Source organism: Eurosta solidaginis, chromosome 4 (genome assembly GCF_040869045.1).
Source record: "Eurosta solidaginis isolate ZX-2024a chromosome 4, ASM4086904v1, whole genome shotgun sequence".
Classification (NCBI taxonomy): domain Eukaryota; kingdom Metazoa; phylum Arthropoda; class Insecta; order Diptera; family Tephritidae; genus Eurosta; species Eurosta solidaginis.
Genome location: NC_090322.1, coordinates 190,110,563 through 190,135,052, shown reverse-complemented (window position 1 = coordinate 190,135,052; position 24,490 = coordinate 190,110,563). Strand labels below are relative to the sequence as shown.

Sequence of the window (24,490 nt, the reverse complement as noted above, 5' to 3'; positions counted from 1 at the left end):
GACGGTGGACTGTGTATAAAAACTGGGCGTGGCTTCCACCGATTTCGCCCATTTTCACAGAGAACAGTTACCGTCGCAGAATCTATTCTCCTACCAAATTTGAGAAGGATTGGTAAATTTTTGTTCGACTTATGGCATTAAAAGTATTCTAGACAAACTAAATGAAAATAGGCGGAGCCACGCCCATTTTGAAATTTTTTTTTATTTTTGTATTTTGTTGCATCATATCATTACTGGAGTTGAATTTTGACTTAATTTACTTATATACAGTAAAGATATTAAATTTTTTGTTAAAATTTGAATTTAAAAAATTTTTTTTTAAAAAGTGGGCGTAATCTTCATCCGATTTTGCTAATTTTTATTTAGCACATATATATTAATAGTAGTAACGTTCCTGCCAAATTTCGTCATGATATCTTCAGCGACTGCCAAATTACAGCTTGCAAAACCTTTAAATTACCTTCTTGTAAAAGTGGGCGGTGCCACTCCCATTGTCAAAAATCTTACTAATTTTCTATTCTGCGTCATAACGTCAACCCATCTACCAAGTTTCATCGCTTTAACCGCCTTTGGCAATGAATTATCGCATTTTTTCGGTTTTTCAAAATTTTCGATATCGAAAAAGTGGGCGTGGTTATAGTCCGATATCGTTCATTTTAAATAGCGATCTGAGATGAGTGCTCAGGAACCTACATACCAAATTTCATGAAGATACCTCAAAATTTACTCAAGTTATCGTGTTAACGGACGGACGGACGGACGGACGGACGGACGGACATGGCTCAATCAAATTTTTTTTCGATCCTGATTATTTTGATATATGGAAGTCTATATCTATCTCGATTCCTTTATATATGTACAACCAACCGTTATCCAATCAAACTTAATATACTCTGTGAGCTCTGCTCAACTGAGTATAAAAAGCAAACACTTAGCAATTAACTTGATAATGGGGATTTGTTTTTATTTGCAGGCCATTTAAGTTTTTGAAATTTTTTTATCATGCAAACAAGTAAAAGTATAATTATTTGTCTTGTATTTATATATGTTTGCGTGTACAATATTTTCTGGTAGCGGAGGAAGCTTCGGGATTTAAAAGGTAAACAAAAGTGGAGATGGGACTTCATCCTGCGACACATCTTGATTAATCCTTGTTGGTTTGGCTAGTACTTTCCTAAACTGAATTGCTAACGGTCGACCATTGAAAAAAATAGCAATCCACTTTTTGACACTAGGTGGAACGGTGGGCACTTCCAAGTCTTGGGTATCTCAGTAGTTTTTGACAAGTCTAAAGGAACGAGCACAGTTATATGGTGGTGTTCTTGGTTCAATCCGCAATTTATTTGAGTTTTAAAGCGGTTTAGCGCGTTTCCGATGCTATGTAATTTTTGAAAACCATGCTGATAATTAGCAAGTTGCAGGTTTTTGGTGAAATTATGAAGCAAGGCGGATTCAAATGTCTTGGATAGAAAAGAGAAATAAAGAACGATATGAGCAACTTTGTTTAGCTTGTTTCCCAAGATTCAGTACGCTACCACCCTCACCAATTTCCATTTTTCAATTGTGAATAGAACCATCTTGAAAAAAAACGACAGTCTTTCCCATTTCGAAAGGATTTCCAAGGGTTTTTAGCATAGACATAGCAAATCCATACGGGCTTACTCTTTTCTTGGTTTAGCAAGTTTGATGACTTCTTCAACCTCTTTGGCGGTGATGGTAATGGGAAATGCATCGCGTTTATGTTTGTATGCGCGTCTGTTGGCCTGCCCTTTGGATTAGTCTACCGCGGAATACATTAAGTATTGCCAGTAGAATGTGCTCTCGAATTTTTTCGCATAATCATCAACATTAATTGGCGCTTAACCCAATAAGCGATTTGGCCGTTTCGTATTAAGTCACGCCAGCTATCCCTTTTTCACGATAACTTACGTCGATTGGGGGCGCCAATGGAGGTAAAGTCTTCCTCAACCTGCCTCTTCCAACTCAGTGGAGGTCTCCCCCTTCCTCTGCTTCCAAACTGCGGTGTCAACTGAGTTACTTTCTTGACCGCAGCGTCTTCGTCCATTCACATAACATGACCTAGCCAGATATGCCTTTGGGTTTTTATTCGCTGCACTACATATCTGCCTAAAACTCATACAGCTCATCATTATACCTTCTTCGATACTCGCCGTCGGCATCACGGACAAAAGCATACATTTTGAGGAGAACTTTTCTTTCTTCACATACGAAGGCATTTTATCACCAAAGGCTATTGTTTTTTGTCGGATTTGAGATGGATTTTATGCTTGACCATAGTATACCAGCAACCTCATAGAGGTTATAGTTCTTTGGATGTTTTTTTTACCGATGGCAGGTCAAGAATATCAAGGAAAGTGGCATCGTCCAAGAAAGGAGCTGCAATGGGCAGATGGCGCAGTGAATATACTTTGTAATGGCAAACGATATACGTGGTGATGGCGTTAGGAATCTATTTTACCTGAACTAGGCATGTGCTGGTGCCGGAAATATGAGAGAAAGACGGAAGCAGAGACTGGTGTTAGTAGCTATGGGGGCGGCCGTGTGAGCTGGAGGCGTCGATTGGCACTAGCAACAGTGGGTACTTGCTGTAGCTTGCTGAGCAGCACTGTCGCTGGAAGGCAGTGGGGTAATTCTTAGACGCAAACTACGGGTTAGAAGCAGCAAGTGTCACTAAAGTTTTATAAATATTATGGTGCGACGGATACTGGAATCTTGCCCAGAACACCCCGTTCGACGCAGCCATCCTTTGCACTTAACACACTGGCATAATGCCACCATCCTAAATCAATTTGTTTCCTCCTGCAAACGCAACAAACCCGCTTTCTGGATCGGTTCATCACCTTCCCGGGGCAAGAGAGCATGGATCAGCTCGGAAGAACCATAATTAGGTGCCAGGACTTATGTTTTAGAGTAACTCCGTCCTATTGGCAACGACTAGAAGTTTTCTTAATTAGCTTAATTGCTGCCTTGAGATGTGGCAATTCTGCCGCTCCTAAAACTGGTGCTTTTACTGATAACTGACAAGCGCAGAACACAAACAGGGAACGTGTCCCATCGTTTCTTCCCGCAGCTTTCACTTTCGACATCTGCTGTTACTAGCGTGAGCTTTAAGTCTTCTCTCTTCAGAGATATTAGCCACTTAGTGAGTTTAATATCAGACGATTTGTACATGATCTTAGAAATTCTGCAGCCCCGCGCTCCTGTCCATGTTTTTCGGATTGATGGATGTTGCTAAAGCGATATTTTTGGCCATTAGGTCTGCGGGGGGATGTGTAGAATGGCATGCAATACTGCGGTTGGTGTAGTTTTTAGGGCTCTTTTTATTTAGCTTCATACAATAGTAAAGTATATGGGGTATTCTATCCCATTTCGACCAATTTTGAACCCGACCCCTTTAGAATTGGCTGAAAGTTTTTCTTCTTTTTCTAGCTTACGAAAGACGTTTTTCAGAAGTTTTTCAAATTTTTTCATCCAACTCAAAAAAAGTTATGAATTTTTAAAAAACACCTTTTTTGTTTTCAAAATGCTATAACTTTTTCAAAAATTGACCGTTTGTGATCATTTTTTTTTTTTAAATGTTTTTAAATGTACTTTTCGGAAAAAATACAAACAAAATTTTAAAGTTTTTTTGTTTTCAATTAAATAAAAAAAAAAAAAAAATTCTCGGCCCACTCCGGGATTAGTGGGAATGATTGTAGAATTGATTGAAGTTTTTATGAGAAAAAAAGGGCGAAATTCGAAAAATCTCGAAAAACTGAAAAATTACAAAAAAACTTTAAAATTTGTTTTGAATTTTTTCCGAAAAGTACATTTAAAAACAAATTAAAAAAAAAAGATCCCAAACGGTCAATTTTTGAAAAAGTTATAGCATTTTGAAAACAAAAAAGGTGTTTTTTAAAAATTCATAACTTTTTTTGAGTTGGATGAAAAAATTTGAAAAACTTCTGAAAAACGTCTTTCGTAAGCTAGAAAAAGAAGAAAAACTTTCAGCCAATTCTAAAGGGGTCGGGTTCAAAATTGGTCGAAATGGGATGGAATACCCCATATGTTTCACAATTACCCTAAATACCCAATGAGAGAGATGATAGGTCCCACGTGCATCTTAGCATCATCAAATCTGAAATGGTCACAATGTCAGCGCTATTGACATGATGGCCATTCTGCTTTTCTGAGATGGCCATAAAATTAATTTTTTTTCCAATTGACCTCAAGGTCAGTTATTTTTTTTGCATCCACTTATAAAAATGTTAACAACTGGCCCTTATGAAGTCACGTTTTATTATTTTTGCAGTTTTCTTGTTAGTCGAAAGAGCAATTAATGCATACAGATAAAAATCGAATACATAAATGGATTCGAAAGAAACATTATGCGGCTCTGCTTCTTTTATATTTGGATGTAGTTTCGTTGAAAAATCGGATTGCAAACAGGTTGGGCGAGGATTTATTTGAAACACAAAGAAATATTCGAACCAAACCTATAATTCATCTTAAGAAGTTCTTTTTTGTGATGGATTCAATTCAGTCAAATAGGTTTATGGATTTTTTCCCAAAATGGTCATAAGGTCAAACCAAAATTTTCTAAATGGTCAAATGACCCAAGCTAAAGTCACCGTATGGCCATTTACAGTGGTTAAAAGATCAATAGACTTTATGGTCATTTGAAGTGGTTATAGGGTCAATTGACGCTATGGCCTCTGACTTTATACAACCCCTACTTTCTTCGAAAATTGCTGTTAATTTTATCTAAGTGTTGCCGATTAAACTTACATTTACATTTTATTATACATTTCTCTATCGATATTTGCTAAGATAGTATACTTTGAAAACTTTGATTATTTTAAGATGGCATCACTATAGTTAGTTTCGTTAATGTATAAAATTTAACGAAGCATCACTTATACATACATATGTATTCCATAAATTTAATTTCATTTTATAACGAACGTGCGAAGGAATCAAACGAAGAGTAAGTTTTCTAGTTTTGCCAAAACCTTTTCTTTATTATACCATATGTTATCTTATAGATATTAAAACTTTGCTGTACACAATAAATGACATGTTATGATATGCGTTGTTTTATTTTCGTTCGCTCGTTTTTACTGCCGTAACATTTTTTAATATTCTTCTCGCAATATAATCTGCACATACGAAGAAACAAATGGGATGCTACAATCTTCGAAGACCGAAAATGAATACGTCTACCGAAGTGGGAAATAATGTAATGGATACTTCACAAGGAAGCACCGAGATGGAATCTGCCAGCGAAGGAGAGATGAACTCAACACCCACCAAAGCAGACAAGTGTATACGTGAGTTAAAAAACAAATTAAAGATTTACAGCGCTTATTAGCAGAGTCTGAAGAAGAAAAGCTAGATTTGAAGCAATCAATTGCTTTACAGTCAAAGATTAGTACCATAAGCGTTAATTCTGCCAACGCAGCCTTTACCAACTCCCAGTTGGCAAATACAAATACATCCGTCAATACTGCCGACGTTACCTCTGCCAGCACTCGTTGTGCTAATACACCCTCTGCCTACGTCAACACTGCCGACGTTACCTCTGCCAGCACTAGTTGTGCTAATATAGCCTTTGCCCACGTCAGCGCTGCCGACGTTGCCTCTGCCAGCCCTGACTATACCAACGCCGCCGCTGCCAACGCATCTTTTGCCAATTTAAGTTCGCCATATGTAGTAGATATAAACAGCTAATTTCCTTATACAGCCTCTATTAACACAAATTCTGCCAACATAGTTAGTTCTAATGCCGTCTTTGCCAACTTCAGTTCTGCCGACGTTAACCCTGCCAACGTCACCAATGCCAACATTCTTTCTACTAGTCGTAACGTCGCCAACTTTACCTCAACTATTGGTAACTTCTCAAATATAACTCCCACACTAATGTTATTTTCGCCAATCACAATAGTTACCAGCCTTCGAATGTTGCATGTTCAGTATTACCACCGAACTACATCAGCCACACCAAGACTACAAATCCTAGGAGCGTTCATTATGCTAACCAGAAACATTTTCAAAACGTTCGCCTCCAGCCATGTTACAACACGATTACCTGGATCGCAACAGAACCAGCTTGTACAATCGACAACTACGCCACAGCCATACATACGAAAACTTTTGGACTTACCAGAATTTAGTGGATCGCCGGAAGAATGGCCAATGTTCTTTGCGGCATTTAAAGAAACGACAGCCATGTATATGTACACTGATTTGGAGAATTTGTTTCGCCTACAAAAGGCGTTGAAGGGACCAGCTAGACAAGGAGTGGAATCATTGCTTATTCATCCATCAAGTGTGAACGCTGTGATATCTACACTGGAATTTCACTTTGGACGACCGCAGCTGTTAATTCGTAGTCAAATAACTAAGGCGCGAGCATTTCCAACGATTAGTGGTGGAAAACTGACTGATATCATAGCTTTCAGCACGATGATAAACAACTTGACTGCCTTTTTGGAAAATGCTGGCGCAGCCGCCCAATTGACAAATCCGACTCTTCTCGATGAGCTTGTGAGTAAGCTGCCAATGATTAAACACGAGGAATGGGCTCGCCACACCTTTTCCATGAATTTAGCGTATCCAAGCATTCGACACTTTAGCAATTGGTTGAAAGAAATATCAATGTTTATTTCAATAGCAGCAGATGTAATTCCACATAAGAATTTTAACTCGAATGAACAGCTGATTTCAAAGTCGAACCGGTCTGTAAAGCCAGTGTTGGTAATAACAGAAACAAAGTGCGGGTATTGTAAAGGTAATCATGCCTTAAATCAGTGCTCGAAGTTCAAAGATATTGATTGCGATCTAAGATGGAAGTTTGTGAAAGAAAATCATTTATGTTTTAGTTTTATGCGCTCAGGACACAGTGCTGCAAACTGTAGAAGTCGTCGCGAATGCAGTATTAACTCGTGCAAAAGATTCCATAATCGATTACTACATGAAAATTATAGAATTGTAGCTGAAAGGGTAACTTCGAATAGGGATGAGGATGCTCAACAGCAGATGGTAGATGAAACCATTAATGTCAACGCAATTTATAAGAAGGAATTTAATAAAAAAACATTATTTAAGTTTGTACCTGTTGAAATAAAAGGACCAAGAGGTAATTGTAAAATCATGGCATTTATTGATGACGGGCCGAAAATATCTTTAATCGAAGAGAATGTTGCCAAAGCCGTTGGTTTGAAAGGACCACAAGATTTGTTATCACTAAGATGGATAGGAGGAAAAACAACAAGTGAAATGTCACAGCGTTTAGAGGTTGAAGTCTCTGGGGTTAGGGATAACGGAAAAAGTTATCAAATGCGAAATGTACGAACAACGAAAAAGTTACAATTGCCGCCACAGACTTTAAATTTCGAGAGTTTTAAGTCCAAATACGAGGTGGCGAAGAATGTGCCACTCGACGACTATGTAAATGCTTTCCACAAATGCTTCTCGGCATGCCCCATACAAACTTAGTCCGACCATTGGAAGTAATCAATCTAGACGATTGCTTCTCCATTCATAAATCTAATTTAGGCTTCATATTGTTTGGGTCAAATGAGGATAGTGCTGATGAAGTAGTTTGTAGCATAGATTTAGAGGATAATGCTATTAGGTACATACAACAACAAGTCACCGAGTATTTTAGTATAGAAAATTTTGGGATCAAACCATTGCCACCAGTCGTAAGCGAAGCTGATAAGAGAGCTGAAAGAATTCTTTCGGAAACGACAAAGCAAGTAGGTACTCAGTATGAAACGGGGTTACTATGGAGGCATGACAATGTTAAATACGTCGACAGTTATCAGATGGCACTGAGACGGCTAGAAATAATTGATACAGAAATGGAAAAAGACAAGACACTGTCGGATTGGTATAAAAACAAAATAGCTGAATATATAAACAAATCTTATGCACGAAAATTGTCGGACTCCGCAGCAGCAAAAGTTACACCCCAAACGTGGTATCTGCCACATTTCGCCGTGTCTAATATGAACAAAGGCAATAAGCTGCGCCTAGTATTCGATGCCGCTGCTTCTATTAATGGAGTCTCCTTTAATTCAAGGTTGATGAAGGGCCCTGAAACTTATCAGCCGAAACCCCTTTTGTTTATTTTATTTAAGTTCCGACAAGGTCAAATAGGTGTATGTACTGACATACGTGAAATGTTTCACCGCGTTAAAATCCGTGAAACAGACCAAGAAGCGCAACGCTTTATAGGGAGGGATGGAGATACAACTATGGTACCGGAGGTGTACATTATGACAGCCATGATATTCGGCTCGGCGTGTTCACCATGTTCAGCACAATACGTTAAAAATTTTAATGCAAAAAATTTGAACCCGAGTATCCGAGGGCTGCCCGCGCGGTTATCGATTGTCATTACGTTGACGATTACGTAGATAGCTTCGACACTATAGAAGAGGCGATAGAGGTTTCAAGAGCGGTAAAACGAATTAATGCTGCCACTGGATTCGAACTACGTGGGTTTCTATCTAACTCTGTGGATGTCCGCTTAGCTCTTTCAGATGAATCCTTACCGCAACCATCTACCGATATGATAAATTTATGCGCCAGTGAATCTATGACTGAGAAGGTGCTTGGAATGTACTGGCGTTCCATGGATGACACATTTTGTTTCAATTTACAGTTTTCGAGAGTACCAAAAGATGTTTTGTCTGGAAGCCGACGCCCAACAAAATATGAGGTTTTAAGTCTTACCATGTCAATATTTGATCCATTTGGCTATCTTTCAAATGAGGTTTGAAGTCTTACCATGTCAATATTTGATCCATTTGGCTATCTTTCAAATGTAACGATTAAGTCAAAAATTATATTACAACAGTTATGGCGTTTAAATATAGACTGGAAGTCACCTAATCCAGAGCGTATTTATTCAGAGTGGTATAACTGGTATAAGGATCTAGACCAGGCCAGGAGTTTTAAAATCCCTCGTTGTTATCACGAAATCTTTACTAAAGCTAAGGTAGAATTGCATGTCTTTGTCAATGCCAGCGAACTTGCATATGCCGCCGTAGGTTATTGGCGTATAGTCATTAATGACGATGTCCATTTAGTATTTGTAGCGGGAAAATCACGCTGTAGCCCAATTAAAGCCTTGTCTGTACCTAGACTGGAACTCTTAGCCGCAGTACTGGGTGGCCGTTTAAAGGAGTCAATATTAATTGGTCATGAAGTGAAGCCGCAGAACGTAACATTTTGGTCTGATTCAAAGACCATATTGAGTTGGATCGGATCAGACAGCCGTTGCTATAAACAATTAGTAGGGCACAGAATTGCCGAGATTTTGGACTCATCTGATATTAATCAGTGGCGTTGGGTAGCCGGGAAACATAATCCCGCCGACGACGCAACACGACTACAAGCAAAAGTTTCTGCCAATTCTCGATGGATAAGTGGTCCAAAATTCCTAAAGGATCCTGAAGGAACTTGGCCAGTCTTATCAGAGGCCAATGTTGAAAAGGTTTGCGATATTCAAAGACGTTCAAAATATGTAGTCGCGGTCAACTTTGATTCTACAGTAATAAACTTAGACAAATTTTCGAATTACTATAAGTTGCTCAGGGTTATGAGTTGGGTAAGGCTGGCCATATTAAAGTTTAAGACTTTTATAAGAAAAGAAGGGAAGAAAGTGTGTTCGATATCAACTCTACAGCTTAAAGCGAAAGGCGTTAATGAAACAGAAATATTTGTCTGTCGTTTTGTTCAGAGTAAAATGTACCCTGATGAAATACGTGATTTGACGAACGGAGGGCATATTTCAAAAAACAGTTCCTTATATACCAGATCACACCAATGATCGATGAAGACGGAGTTTTGAGACACCCCGGGAGGATTGATAACGCTGAATGCGTACCCATGAATACGAAAAAACCGATTATTTTGCCGAGTAAACATCCAATATCCATCATGATTGCACGTTACTACCACGAGAAATATAAACATCAGAACCAGGATTCAATAATATGTGCCATTAGGAGAAAGTTCTGGATTTCCAATATACGTCGTATAGTCACTTCCGCTGCGAGGGAGTGCCAGTTGTGTAAAAATCGAAAAGCAGAACCAAAGCCGCCGCTAATGGGGCAACTCCCAAGGGATCGCCTCACTGCCTACGTTCGAGTGTTCAGCTATACGGAAGTCGATTTTTTCGGACCGTACTTGGTAGCAGTCGGTCGCCGTCAAGAAAAGAGATGGGGTTGCCTTTTTACATGCTTAACAGTGAGGGCAATACATATTGAGTTGGCCAGGGATTTATCTGCAGACGCTTTTATACTATGCCTAAGAAATTTCATAAACCGGCGAGGAGTACCTCTGAGGATCCGCAGCGACAGGGGCATACATTTCGTGGGAGCTAGTAAGGAGGATTTGGTGCAGGTACAGAAAGGGCTGGTCGAAGAAGGTACACGGCAGGGTATTGAATGGATATTCAATTCACCTGTTGATCCATCGGCGGGAGGGGCATGGGAGCGCATGGTGCGCTGCGTAAAGAACGTACTGTCCTTCACGCTTAAGACAAAGGTGCCACAAGTAGATACATTGTAAAGCTTATTAATTGAAGCAGAGAATCTGGTCAATTCCCGACCACTGACTTATCTGGCCTTAGAAAACGATGGTGCGGAGCCCTTGACTCCAAACCATTTTATTTTGGGTTGTGCAAACGATGTTCAGACGCCGAGCGTAGATGAACGTATATGCTTACGTAAGCAATGCCACATCCTGCAGCAAATGAAACAGACTTTTTGGAAAAGGTGGGTGTTAGAGTATCTTCCGACGCTTACGAGACGGAGCAAATGGTGTCAAAGGGAAAAACCAATAAAAGTGGGCGATGTAGTGCTCATCTGCGATGAGAATGAACGTCGAGGAGAATGGAAACGAGGCATCATAGTGGAGATATTTCCAGCACCAGATGGCCAAGTGCGTTCAGCTGTCGTAAAGACAAGTACGGGCAATTTGCGGAGACCGGCTTCCAAGTTAGCTGTTTTAGACGTGGTTCGTGAATCTTCGGTAGCCCGTTCGATTCATTGGGGCCGGGATGTTGCCGATTAAACTTACATTTACATTTTATTCTACATTTCTCTATCGATATTTGCTAAGATAGTATACTTTGAAAACTTTGATTATTTTAAGATGGCATCACTATAGTTAGTTTCGTTAATGTATAAAATTTAACGAAGCATCACTTATACATATGTATTCCATAAATTTAATTTCATTTTATAACGAACGTGCGAAGGAATCAAACGAAGAGTAAGTTTTCTAGTTTTGCCAAAACCTTTTCTTTATTATACCATATGTTATCTTATAGATATTAAAACTTTGCTGTACACAATAAATGGCATATTATGATATGAGTTGTTTTATTTTCGTTCGCTCGTTTTTACTGCCGTAACACTAAGTGTTTTTTTATACTTTTTTTTAGACTTCCATATATCAAAATAATCAGGATCGAAAAAAAATTTGATTGAGCCATGTCCGTCCGTCCGTCCGTCCGTTCGTCCGTCCGTTAACACGATAACTTGAGTAAATTTTGAGGTAACTTGACGAAGTTTGGTACGTAGGTTCCTGAGCACTCATCTCAGATCGCTATTTAAAATGAACGATATCGGACTATAACCACGCCCACTTTTTCGATATCGAAAATTTCGTAAAACAGAAAAAGTGCGATAATTCATTACCAAAGATAGATAAAGCGACGAAACTTGGTAGATGAGTTGAATTTATGACGCAGAATAGAAAATTAGTAAAATTTTGGACAATGGGCGTGGCACCGCCCACTTTTAAAAGAAGGTAATTTATAATTTTTGCAAGCTGTAATTTGTCAGTCGTTGAAGATATCATGATGAAATTTGGCAGGGACGTTACTCCTATTACTATATGTACGCCTAATAAAAATTAGCAAAATCGGAGAAGGACCACGCCCACTTTTAAAAAAAATTTTTTTTTAAAGTAAAATTTTAACAAAAAATTTAATATCCTACAGTATATATGTAAATTATGTCAACATTCAACTCCAGTAATGACATGGTGCAACAAAATACAAAAATAAAAGAAAATTTCAAAATGGGCGTGGCTCCGCCCTTTTTCATTTAATTTGTCTAGGATACTTTTAACGCCATAAGTCGAACAAAAATTAACCAATCCTTTTGAAATTTGGTAGGGGAATAGATTTTATGATGCTAACTGTTTTCTGTGAAAACGGGCGAAATCGGTTGATGCCACGCCCAGTTTTTATACACAGTCGTCCGTCTGTCCTTCCGCATGGCCGTTAACACGATAACTTGAGCAAAAATCGACATATCTTTAATGGACTTAGTTCACGTACTTACTTGAACTCACTTTATTTTGGTATGAAAAATGAACGAAATCCGACAATGACCACGCCCACTTTTTCGATATCGAAAATTACTAAAAATGAAAAAAATGCCATAATTCTATACCAAATACGAAAAAAGGGATGAAACATGGTGAGGTAATTGGATTGGTTTATTGACACGAAATATAACTTTAGAAAAAACTTTATAAAATGGTTGTGATACCTACCATATTAAGTAGAAGAAAATGAAAAAGTTCCGCAGGGCGAAATAAAAAACCCTTAAAATCTTGGCAGGTATTACATATATAAATAAATTAGCGGTATCCAACAGATGATGTTCTGTGTCACCCTGGTCCACATTTTGGTCGCGATCTGGAAAACGCCTTCACATATACAACTACCACCACTCCCTTTTAAAACTCTCATTAATACCTTTAATTTGATACCCATATCGTACAAACACATTCTAGAGTAACCCTGGTCCACCTTTATGGCGATATTTCGAAACGGCGTTCACCTATAGAACTAAGGCCCACTCCCTTTTAAAATACTCATTAACACCTTTCTTTTGATACCCATATTGTACAAACAAATTCTAGGGTCACCCCTGGTCCACCTTTATGGCGATATCTCGAAACGGCGTCCACCTATGGAACTAAGGATTACTCCCTTTTAAAATACTCATTAACACCTTTCTATTGATACCCATATTGTACAAACAAATTCTAGGGTCACCCCTGGTCCACCTTTATGGCGGTATTTCAAAACGGCGTCCACCTATGGAACTAAGGGTTACTCCCTTTTAAAATACTCATTAAAACCTTTCATTTGATACCCATATCGTACAAACGCATGCTAGAGTCAACCTGATCCACCTTTATGGCTATATCCCTAAATGGCGTCCACCTATAGAACTATGGCCCACTCCCTCATAAAATACTCTTAACACCTTTTTGATACCCATATCGTACAAACGTATTCTAGAGTCACCCCTGGTCCACCTTTATGGCGATATCTCGAAAAGGCGACCACCTATACAACAACCACCACTCCCTTTTAAAACCCTCATTAATACCTTTAATTTGATACCCATATCGTACAAACACATTCTAGAGTCACCCCTGGTCCACCTTTATGGCGATATTTCGAAACGGCGTCCACCTATAGAACTAAGGCCCATTTCCTTTTAAAATACTCATTAACACCATTCGTTTGATGCCCATATTGTACAAACAAATTCTAGGGTCACCCCTGGTCCACCTTTGTGGCGATATCTCGAAACGGCGGCCACCTATGGAACTAAGGATTATTCCCTTTTAAAATACTCATTAACACCTTTCTTTTGATACCCATATTGTACAAACAAATTCTAGGGTCACCCCTGGTCCACCTTTATGGCGATATCTCGAAACTGCGTCCACCTATGGAACTAAGGATTACTCCCTTTTAAAATACTCATTAACACCTTTCATTTGATACCCATATCGTACAAACGCATTCTAGAGTCACCCCTGGTCCACCTTTATGGCGATATCTCGAAAAGGCGACCACCTATACAACTACCACCACTCCCTTTTAAAACCCTCCTTAATACCTTTAATTTGATACCCATATCGTACTAACAAATTCTAGGGTCACACCTGGTCCACCTTTATGGCGATATCTCGAAACGGCGTCCACCTGTGGAACTAAGCATCACTCCCTTTTAAAATACTCATTAACACCTTTCTTTTGATACCCATATTGTACAAACAAATTCTAGGGTCACACCTGGTCCACCTTTATGGCGATATCTCGAAACGGCGTCCACCAGTGGAACTAAGCATCACTCCCTTTTAAAATACTCATTAACACCTTTCTTTTGATACCCATATTGTACAAACAAATTCTAGGGTCACCCCTGGTCCACCTTTATGGCGATATCTCGAAACGGCGTCCACCTATGGAACTAAGGGTTACTCCCTTTTAAAATACTCATTAAAACCTTTCATTTGATACCCATATCGTACAAACGCATGCTAGAGTCAACCTGATCCACCTTTATGGCTATATCCCTAAATGGCGTCCACCTATAGAACTATGGCCCACTCCCTCATAAAATACTCTTTAATGCCTTTCATTTGATACACATGTCATACAAACACATTCCAGGGTTTCCCTCGGTTCATTTTCCTACATGGTTATTTTCCCTTATGTTGTCACCATAGCTCTCAACTGAGTATGTAATGTTCGGTTACACCCGAACTTAACCTTCCTTACTTGTTAAATTTCGTTTTGGGTTGGCCTGCCTTCTAGAGAAATAAAATATATACGGAAAATTCGACGGCTGGATAGAATATCAACCTGTCTCGGTTGCCAGTTCAAAAACGTCCTATTTCAGAAAAATTTTCAAAAACACCTTATCTCAGAATTCGGTTGAAAGACGCATTTTGAAATGGACGTTTTTGAAAAGACTTGTCAGATGGGAAGTTTACGAATTGGCAGCAGAAGTAGGGTGATATTCCAGTCGAAATTGTGAAGACAATCGGAGAAGTAAAACCGTCGACATTTAACAATTCCACCTATTTTGCCTTAACGTATTTAAGTTATATTTATTTACTCTACTTGCACTTACCACATCATTTGCACTATCATTTTCTCTTCTCACTCTCGTTTTTGCATTCACGGCAGAGTTCACTGCATTAGCGCTGCGTTTGTTTAGAAAATGTGTTGGAATTTCGATGCACTCAATGCTGTTGCTGAATGTGGAAAAGGTGATGATAGTCAGCAATAGTAGTAATGTTGATGTTGATGTACAAAAGCGTTTTGTATACATATCGATATATATTTGTTTGTGATGTGTTTTCACGCTGGTATTCTGGTTTGTTTGTTATTGCTTTGTATAGGTTTTGTGTTTACTTTCTAATAAATTTTGTGTTGATTTTTTTATTAATTTTCACGTTTGTAATTTTATTTATTTGTTCTATCACAGTTGGGTATTTACAAACTTTTTTTTTATAATTTAGTTTAGACAGCAGGCAGGTTAACACACAAAAACTTAATTAACATAGTACATTGATAAATATTTTTTTTGTTGATTATTCACTGCAGGAACGTTGATGTAAATTATGTGAACCTGAACGGAATTGAAATTTGGTAGATATGAAAAATCAAAGAAGTTAAAAAATTTTTAAGTACTTCGTTTATATAAATGTACTAGAGGCAGTGAAAAATGTCTTGTTAAACAAAAACATAGGTAGGTAGGTGAAATGGCTGCGACCCTGGTCGCCCAAGTATTTAAAGCCGTTTTGATGCCATGTAACTCGCCTAAAAACCTACGGAATGTTACGGTCAATGTATTACAACTAGCCAGAGTTGTTGATAAAGTTAAGAATATTCGGGATTGCTATCACAGATAACTCTCTGAGGTCTTCTAGAAACGGGGTTCCAAGGACATAGTCGGACATTTACACATAAAGTGTTCTACTGTCTCCCTGTCATTTGGATCTTTGCAGCTTCTGCAGTTCTCGTTATACGGAATGCCCATCTTTTCCGCATGCGTACCTACTGCCCACTGACCGATGCATCAGTTTGCGTGTGTTGGCCCTGGATTTGTTCAGAAGACCTCTCGTCCTATTTCCATCATAGTTTGGCCAAATGGATGTTGATATCGCACAGGTGGTGATGTTATTCCACTTTGTTTGTGCTTTCTTCAAGGTGAAGCTTTGGATATTCCCTTTGGCTACTGCTAAGGGTATGCTTACTTCGACACTGGTTATTTCCTCGTTCATCTCCGATGAGCCTCTGCGTGCTAGCTCGTCGGCCTTCTTGTTACCCTCTATCCCCCTATGACCCGAGACCCAGATAACGCGTAGTTCTAGATTGGTGGATAACTGGGATATGAGTCGCTTACAAGCCCACACTAATTTTGAGTTAATGTGTGGCGAGGAAAGCGCTTTTATCGCTGCTTGGCTATCCGATAGGATGCAAACTTTACCAGCTACATTCAAGCCCTCCAGTGATTTGCAGGCTTGCCAAATCGCGGGGATTTCTGCTTGAAACACGTTGCAGTGGGATGGGAGTCTGAATGCAGTGCGATGGGAGTCTGAAGACAAACAAAAACATAATAATGTTGAATTTTGATATTTAAATTTTAGCACAATCACTGTAAAAATGTGTGTGAGGAACAAAAATGTTATGTGGGGTGAAATAAATATCCTTTGGTTTGATCTTTACCTTAGTCTGGTAACTCGTGCTTCACCTTTATATTTATGTTCCTCCTAAAGATTTTGAATATCAAAGTTCAAAAAGACTATGTCTTTGTTTGAAGAACAATTTTATCGTTTCTTCTTCTTCTACTTAAAAATTGTTTGTCTTTTTTTTATCTTCTCATATTGTTGCATTGTCAAGTTGATCTGAACTATGTGTAAGGTTTCATGTTTCTGACTAAATGAGTAGTTACTTAAAGATAGATTGCAAGATTCCACAGTTCTAAATAGACTACTCTAAATACCTCGATCCCTGTACCATCTATTAAACTTTTTTATTATCCTTATTATTACAATCTAATAAAGCACAAAGCTTCGTTCAAAGTTTCAGGACTTAGGTTTAGTGGAAGTAGAAGTTCCTGGAAGCTCAAAGAAGGAAAAATTTCCAAATTTGAAAGAATTTTTGAATTTTCACGATCCCTGCACCACCTAGCTACAATTTTTCCCCATCCTTTTGCATTGTCATGGGAAGATGAAGCATGTCCTCAGTTTCAAGAATCTAGCTCTGCGGGAAGTTACTCAAATAGCGGTCGAAATTTTCCACATGTTGTAAATGGATATTTTAATATCTCTAAATATCTCGATCCCTGTTCCATCGAGACAAATTTTTTATCCTTAATAATTCAAAGTAGTAAAGCTCGAAGATATGTTCAAAGTTTTAGGTCACTTGGTTATCGAGAAATTCTTTATTACCCAAAAGAAACATTTCCAAGTTCGGAGTATTTTTGGAATTTTCACGATCCTAGCACCACCTAACAACAAATGTTTCTCTGAAGTATGATCTCTGAGTTATCGGGAAGTTCCTAAAAACCCCAAAGCAAAATTGCCAAGTTCTGAGGTTTTTTTTAGAGTTTTTCCGATTTCTGGACTACCTAGCAAATATTTTTCCCTCATATTGAATTGTCACAGGGCTCCGATGTTTGTTCGAAATTTCAAGACTCTAGCTCTGCGGGAAGTTACTCAAAAATGGAATGGTGGAAAAACATCAAACGAAACTAAAATAAAGGAAGTAAAATGTTAAGTAAAACCAAATTCAAGTTGGTTCACTTTTTTCAATAGACCTTAAATTGTTTACTATTTTACTTAAATTCAATTTTCGGTAAAAATGAGTTTTCGGTTCTAACCAAACAAAATCAATTATTTACACTTTCTTTCACTTCGTTTTTATTAAAACCTTTTTTTTTTTATATAGCTGCATTTGATTTTCATTTGTATTTGTTTTATTTCTCTATCACTGAAAGAAATGGTGCTAGTAAAATCAACAAATCGGTTCTGTTGTTCTTGACTTAACGGAGATTCGGTGAAATTGATTGAATTATGGTTAATTCGACCGAGTTCTCTGTCAAGCGAACAAATCAGTTTAATCATTTCAACAGAAGAGAAATTGTCGTTCTTAAGTTAACAAAATTCTGTAAAATTGACAGATTCCTAATCAAACTAACTGATTTCTTTGTTAACACAACTAATCTCACTGGCCATTTCAACAGCGATCAACAGTCAATACATGAGCAAATTTCAAAGAGAATAGTACGCTCACTGCGCTCTCTACTTTGTACTTATGTATGCTGTGTACTATATGTATGCATATATATACGTATGTATATGGCAGCGGCCGTGTTGTGATGGTAGCGTGCTCCGCCTACCACATCGAAGACCCTGGGTTCACCGGGCAAAGCAACATACAAATTTTAGAAATAAGGTTTTTCAATTAGAAGAAAATTTTCTTAAGCGGGGTCGTCCCTCGGCACTGTTCGGCAAGCACTCCGAGTGTATTTCTGCCATGAAAAGATTTCAGTGTAAACTCATCTGCCTTGCAAATTCCGCAACATAGGTACAAAGCTGTAGCAACAACTATTTTTGTTCATTTGACTACTAAAACGGTCAATTACGAATCAACGATTTGTATGCAGTTGATTCAACATCTTGTTGCGATGGATAAAAATTGACAGAAATTTCGGTTGAATTGACCCGTATTTCGTATTTAGTTTATTGTTATTATTGTTTTGCCAGCTTTGTTTATTTATGCTGTGTTGCGGCGCATGCGCACAGGTGTTTTGTCAGTAGACAGTCTGTCAACAATGATTACGTTTGTTTGTTAATATTAACACACCAAATAGTCACATGGTTTTCTGTTTAACTTGCTTTGTTTTTATGTTTTATTTTAGCAGCAGCTATCACAGACAGGCTTTTGTAAATAAATATACAATGCAGGGTATGCGATAGAACTCATTAGTAAACATTAATCGTACCTTGGCCCTGAGTAACCTTTGAGGTATTAGAAAATGTTGCTTTACATTGAATGCCATGGGACCTCGTCAGCACGCACCTTTACTATAAGGTTTCAGCTGCTGTTGACATACATTAAACAATTTATTGTAAAAAGTAAATATAAGATGCAGGTGGCGCCAAAGGATATCTAAAAACACACTAAGTTTACTTACATTTATTTTCTTACAGACTACACAGATATTTCATAAGGTTAAACATTACATCAAATTCTAGAACTCTGAATGCATTTTATGTTATGAACTTGATGATTTCAATCCGGATTCAAATAAGACGGCATATTATATTGTTACTCTCAACGAAAGCTAGTGCGGGTCAATGTACATTGTGGCACAAGAACATATCACTACACCGGTGGAAACCTTGGGTATTTATCGTCGAAGAGTAGCAAATTTTTTATATTTTATTGGAAGACTAGGTTAGGTTAAGTACCTGCCCTGGTAGCGACGGCTCACTTGGTCCGTTGTGATAGCGCATAAAATAACGGTGACGTAAGATATCTACTTAGAGAGTCGTGGCATAGCAACGATATAGTTTCAAATGAGACTGATTTCAACTTTGGATAAATCCTCCGGAAATCTAGGAGAGTCGAGAACGAAATACTTTCGCCTAGTTCTGGCAAAAGGTAGGCAGTCAGTCAAGTATAAAGTGACTTGATGATTCTACTACATACAGCTGCAGCAGGATAGGATTTACAGTATATTGAGATGTATCGCATGGCTTCCCATTGGACATCGTCCTATAAAACCCCAATAACCATTGACATATGAGCCTTAGTGAACCCAATCATTTCGGCAGACCTTACGCCATCCAATTCTGTTCAGAAGGATCTTGCTACCCTGATATAGGTGGTATCTGCCAAACGCTTGCAGACCTTACGCCATCAATTCTGGTCAGAAGGATCTTGCTACCCTGATATAGGCGGTATCCGCCAAATGCTTGCTGAGCTGACTCGATGCCCATCTATGCAGCAGCAGACCACAGGTGGCCAGCGGAATCATGAAATCTCTACAGCCATCTTCATTCGGTTCACTTGTACCGATGCGTGCAAACAGGTCCGCTTGACAGTTGCACGGCATACTACTATGGCCTGGAACCCAGATAATCATAATCATAAATTAGTTCGATGCAATCGCAACGGAAGTCAGGCGCTTCTAGACCAACCTCGATCATACTTTAAGTTGAACTGAAGGCCTTGATAGCCGCTTGGCTATCCGAGTACATGTTGAATTCCCTAAACGTAGTAACACTGTATAACATTTCATCCATCGCATCCTTAATACTGGAAAGTTGCGCTGGGAAGACGCTGCAATGATCAGCCAACCTAAACTTGCGGCTTACATTTAGCTCTTGACAAAAAAAACCCCTCCACTAAGAGATTCATAAGCGCAATACAAAGCTCTTTAGCTTCAGAGCTCCCGCAACCCAAAATCTGTGGGGAGTGTCTTTATTGTTACGATAGCTACATCTTTGATAATTAATCTGTAGTTTGTGCAAATATATATTGCTAGATAGCGCATTAAATCGCTTAATGCGGCATCTGGAAGAAAGAATCATGAAATCATCGCTTCATATCGCCGCAGCTTAAGGGTGAGTGAGAATGGTTTCTGGACTAAGTAGCAGTAAACTGCAGCTCTAGGCCTACTTAGGTCGCAGTACAAATCGCATACTCAGTGGTTCTTTATATCGCAGCTAACTGTTTCTGTGACTAGACACATCTCTAAGGCGCCTGATTGTTGAACGCGATTGCAAACATAACACAGTTGCCATATCAGTGAGATAGTCACCGCGAATTCTTCCAAGCTGTCGCTGCTATTTACCCTGTTCAAACCACAGGCACATGCCAACTCTACCTTCAGTGCATTAGAATGCAAGAGCTAGGTAGGTAGGTTGAACTGGCCGGTCTATGAGGACCTCACATAGACTGATTGAGTCCGTAGTGTTACCAGAAGTTTGTTTTAACGACCAAACTGAAAAACCCTATCAAAAACCAGGACCTATGTTATAAAATAACTCCGTCCTCTTGGCAAATACTAGAAGCTTCCTAGGACTTAAGCCACTTGCTGCTTCTAGATCTGACAGCTGTATCACTCCTAATAGCTGGAGTCTTAGCCAGGCAAGTGCAGGGCACGAGAACAGAACGTGCTCGATCGTTTCCTCCTCCAACCCGCACTTCCTACATCTGCTATCACTGACCAAGCCTAGTTTAAAGGCATGTGACGCCAGAAGGCAGTGTCCAGTCAGAATACCCGTCATGAGTCTACAGTCCTCTCTTTTTAATGATAGGAGCAACTGTGTTAGTCTAAGGTTGTAAGACCTACACATAATTTTCGACACTTTACAGCCCCGCGCTTGAACCCACGCCTTTCCCGCTTGGTCGATCATGTGCACCTATCGCCTTCGCTTAATCTCGCCCAATCTAATTGGGACATCTACGGAGCAAGCTTCAAGGGATGCGCCCTTTTTAGCTAGTTCGTCCGCTTTTTCATTCCCATCTATTCCCATATGCCCTGGGACCCAATATAGATGTATGCTTCTCCCTGTCCCGATTCTCTCCAGAGACTGCTTACACTCTAACACGCATTTAGATGCTGTGCTATGCGAGATTATTGCCTTAATTGCTGCTTGACTGTCAATATAAAAGTTAACACGGTTGCAGCTTAAGCTATTCTCTTCCAGGGTTTCTACTGCTTTGGTTACGGCTAATATCTCCGCTTGGAAAACGCTACAATAATCCGGCAGCCTGTAGGATCTGCTTATTTCCGGATCAGCGCAGTATACCGCAGACCCTACTCCTTCCACTACTTTGGAACCATCGGTGTACACATGTATCGCCTCGTCCGCCATTTGCGCGCGGTTGCGCCAAACGTTCACCTCTATTGTGGCCTTAAGATCTCCCTCGAAGCGCAGATAGGGAATCATGTAGTCTGTTCGTCTTGTGATTGATGACGCTATACTACTATGGCCATATGGTCGGCGCTCAAGCTGCCCCGAAGCACCGAGCCTGGTTGCGGTCGTTAACGCTTTGTTCTTTGCTACCAGGTCTACAGGTGGGATGTGCAAAATGGCATACAGTGCAGCCGTCGGGGTTGTTTTCAGGGCTCCCGTAATGCTAAGAATCGATAGTCTGCATACCCCCTCTAATTTTTTGAGGTATGTTGTTTTTTGTGTGGCTTTCCACCAAACAAGAACTCCATAGTATAGAATAGGGCTTACAATCGCTGTAAAAACCCAATGAAAGAGAGAGGACGATAGGCCCCACGTACACCCCAGCATTCTTTTACATGCATAGAGTGCCGTTGAGGCCTTCTTGACCCTCTCCTCCACGTTGAGCTTCCATGACAGCTTACTGTCTAGGATGATTCCTAAATATTTTGTGCAAGGTTTTTCCCGTAAGGTCACCCCTCCTAACTTAGGTCTGGTCCAATTTGGGACCTTGTACCTCTTTGTAAACAAGACTATATCCGTCTTCTCCGCATTGACTTTCAACCCGACATTAGATGCCCAGGTATGAATATCGCGAAGCGCCCGATCCATCAAAGAACTAATCGTTGGAAGGCACTTTCCACTTATGACAATTGCAACGTCATCTGCGTAAGCCGTAAGTTTTACGGGTCCCTCATCGAATTGCCTGAGCAGTTGGTTGATGACCAGCGTCCACAGCAGCGGTGATAGCACCCCTCCCTGCGGCGTGCCCCTGTCCACTGATTTCGTGGCCTCGTACAATCCCCATTGTGATGTAATCTTTCTGCAATTTAACATGCAGCCGATCCATCTGATTAAGGCAGGATGTACTTTAATGTAATTAAGACCATCCATAATCGCCCATTTTGCAACATTATTGAAAGCCCCGGCAATGTTCAAGAAGACTCCTAGAGCATACTCCTTATATTCCAGGGATTTCTCTATGCTTATTACCACCCTATGCAATGCGGTGTCTACCGACTTGCCTTTGGTGTACGCATGCTGTGTTGTGGAGAGCAGCTTTTCATCCACGTTGGACTTTATGTACACATCTATCAGCCTCTCAAAGGTTTTGAGCAGAAATGATGTTAAGCTAATGGGTCTATAGTCTTTGGGATACATGTGACCGATCTTCCCCGCCTTTGGTAGAAAAGCTACACGAGCAGTTCTCCAAGAGTGCGGTACATGATTCAGTCGTATGCACCCATCGAATATTATTTTAAGCCATTCCACGACCGCCCTACTTGAGACTTGTAGCATGGCCGGGAATATAACATCTGGGCCCGGCGATTTAAACTTAGAAAACGTCTTCACTGCCCACTCGATCTTGGTATCGGTCACCACGCCCGGCGCTACTAGCCCCGTGATCGAAGTGTGAGTGATGTCTGCTGGCTCCTCTAAACCGTCTCCCGATGGGAAATGTGTATAGATAAGCGCCTCAAGGGACTCACTATTACGTGACCATTCCCCGTTCTCTTTCCTTATTAGTCCCTGGACTATGTTTCCTTTTGCTAGGACTTTTTTCAACCGTGCTGTTTCGCTGGAGCACTCTATGTCCGTACAGAAACTTTTCCATGAGTTTCTCTTCGCCCTGGTAATTTCGCGCTTGTAGATCCTCAGTAGATCCCTGTACTCGTCCCGACACGCTTCGCTTTCCGCGGTCTTTGCGAGCTTAAACATTTCTTTTACCTGTCTTCTTAGAAGACTCAGCTCATTGCTCTACCATGGCGGCTTTGCTTTTCCTCTGAATCTTCTTAGAGGGCAAGCTTTGTTATACGCAGTCATAAGTGTCCTTGTTAGGAATTCATTCGACTCCTCCAGTTCCTCTACATTAGCAACCTCTTTGGGTTGTCCCAGTTTTGTTTCTACATGTTTCTGGAATTTAGTCCAGTTCGTTGACCTGGGGTTTCTAAAGGTTCCTCCCTTCTCTACCCTCTTTAGGGGGATGTTGAAGCTGATATACGCATGGTCGGAGAAGGATGGTCTTTCAAGAACAATCCAATCATACCTTGATATATCACGCTCGGAGCTCAATGTAATATCCAGAACATTTCTGAATGTTGGACCAATGTATGTAGGGACATTTCCCCTGTTGGCTATCTGCAAATTGGTTTGCAGGATGTAACAAAACAGAGTTTCGCCTCTCTCGTTCGTATCTGCTCTTCCCCACGCATTGTGGTGCGCATTTGAATCTGCGCCTATGATCAACCGCCCTTTGCGCCCTTCCTCCTGTACTAGCCTTTTGCACTCCATCGGTGGGACCTCCGCAGCATGGGCCATGTAGCAGGACGCCAGGATAAATGCCTGCTTATTCTTTTGCTCAAGGGCCACCGCTACGAGATCCTCAGTGGTGTAATTAGGCAGCATATATGAATGCAGATGTTTCCTTACCATTACCAGAGCTCGCACCCGTCCTTCCGTTTGCGCGTAGTACCTCAGTACCGCAGAAACCTTTCCTCCCGATGAGAGCCACGGCTCCTGGATCAGCGCCACGTCAAACGAACCCTCTTCAAGGGTTAGTAGGAGTTCGCTCGACGCCACTTTACTGTGTTGGAGGTTTATCTGTAGGACTCGCAGCACCATTGGGCTGTTTGTCCCCCTCCAGCACCTTCGTCTTGACGTCGTCGTCCTCCCCTTG

At 40.0% G+C, this 24,490-nt stretch overlaps 1 protein-coding gene across 15 annotated transcripts in view; it reads right to left on the bottom strand.

The window, feature by feature from the left end:
- Positions 1-24,490, bottom strand: part of Pvf1 (PDGF- and VEGF-related factor 1) — a 136,168-nt gene that overhangs the window by 66,615 nt on the left and 45,063 nt on the right. For 11 of the 15 annotated variants that reach the window (XR_010953073.1, XR_010953074.1, XM_067784304.1 and 8 more), the window contains exon 2: positions 14,970-15,470. Coding sequence is in view for 13 of the 15 variants with exons in the window: in XM_067784304.1 (XP_067640405.1) it covers positions 14,970-15,170 (201 nt within the window). In the remaining 2 variants the exon portion in view is untranslated. The remainder of the gene's footprint in view (positions 1-14,969; positions 15,471-24,490) is intronic. The other 4 variants (XM_067784309.1, XM_067784312.1, XM_067784313.1 and 1 more) reach the window with 2 other exon arrangements.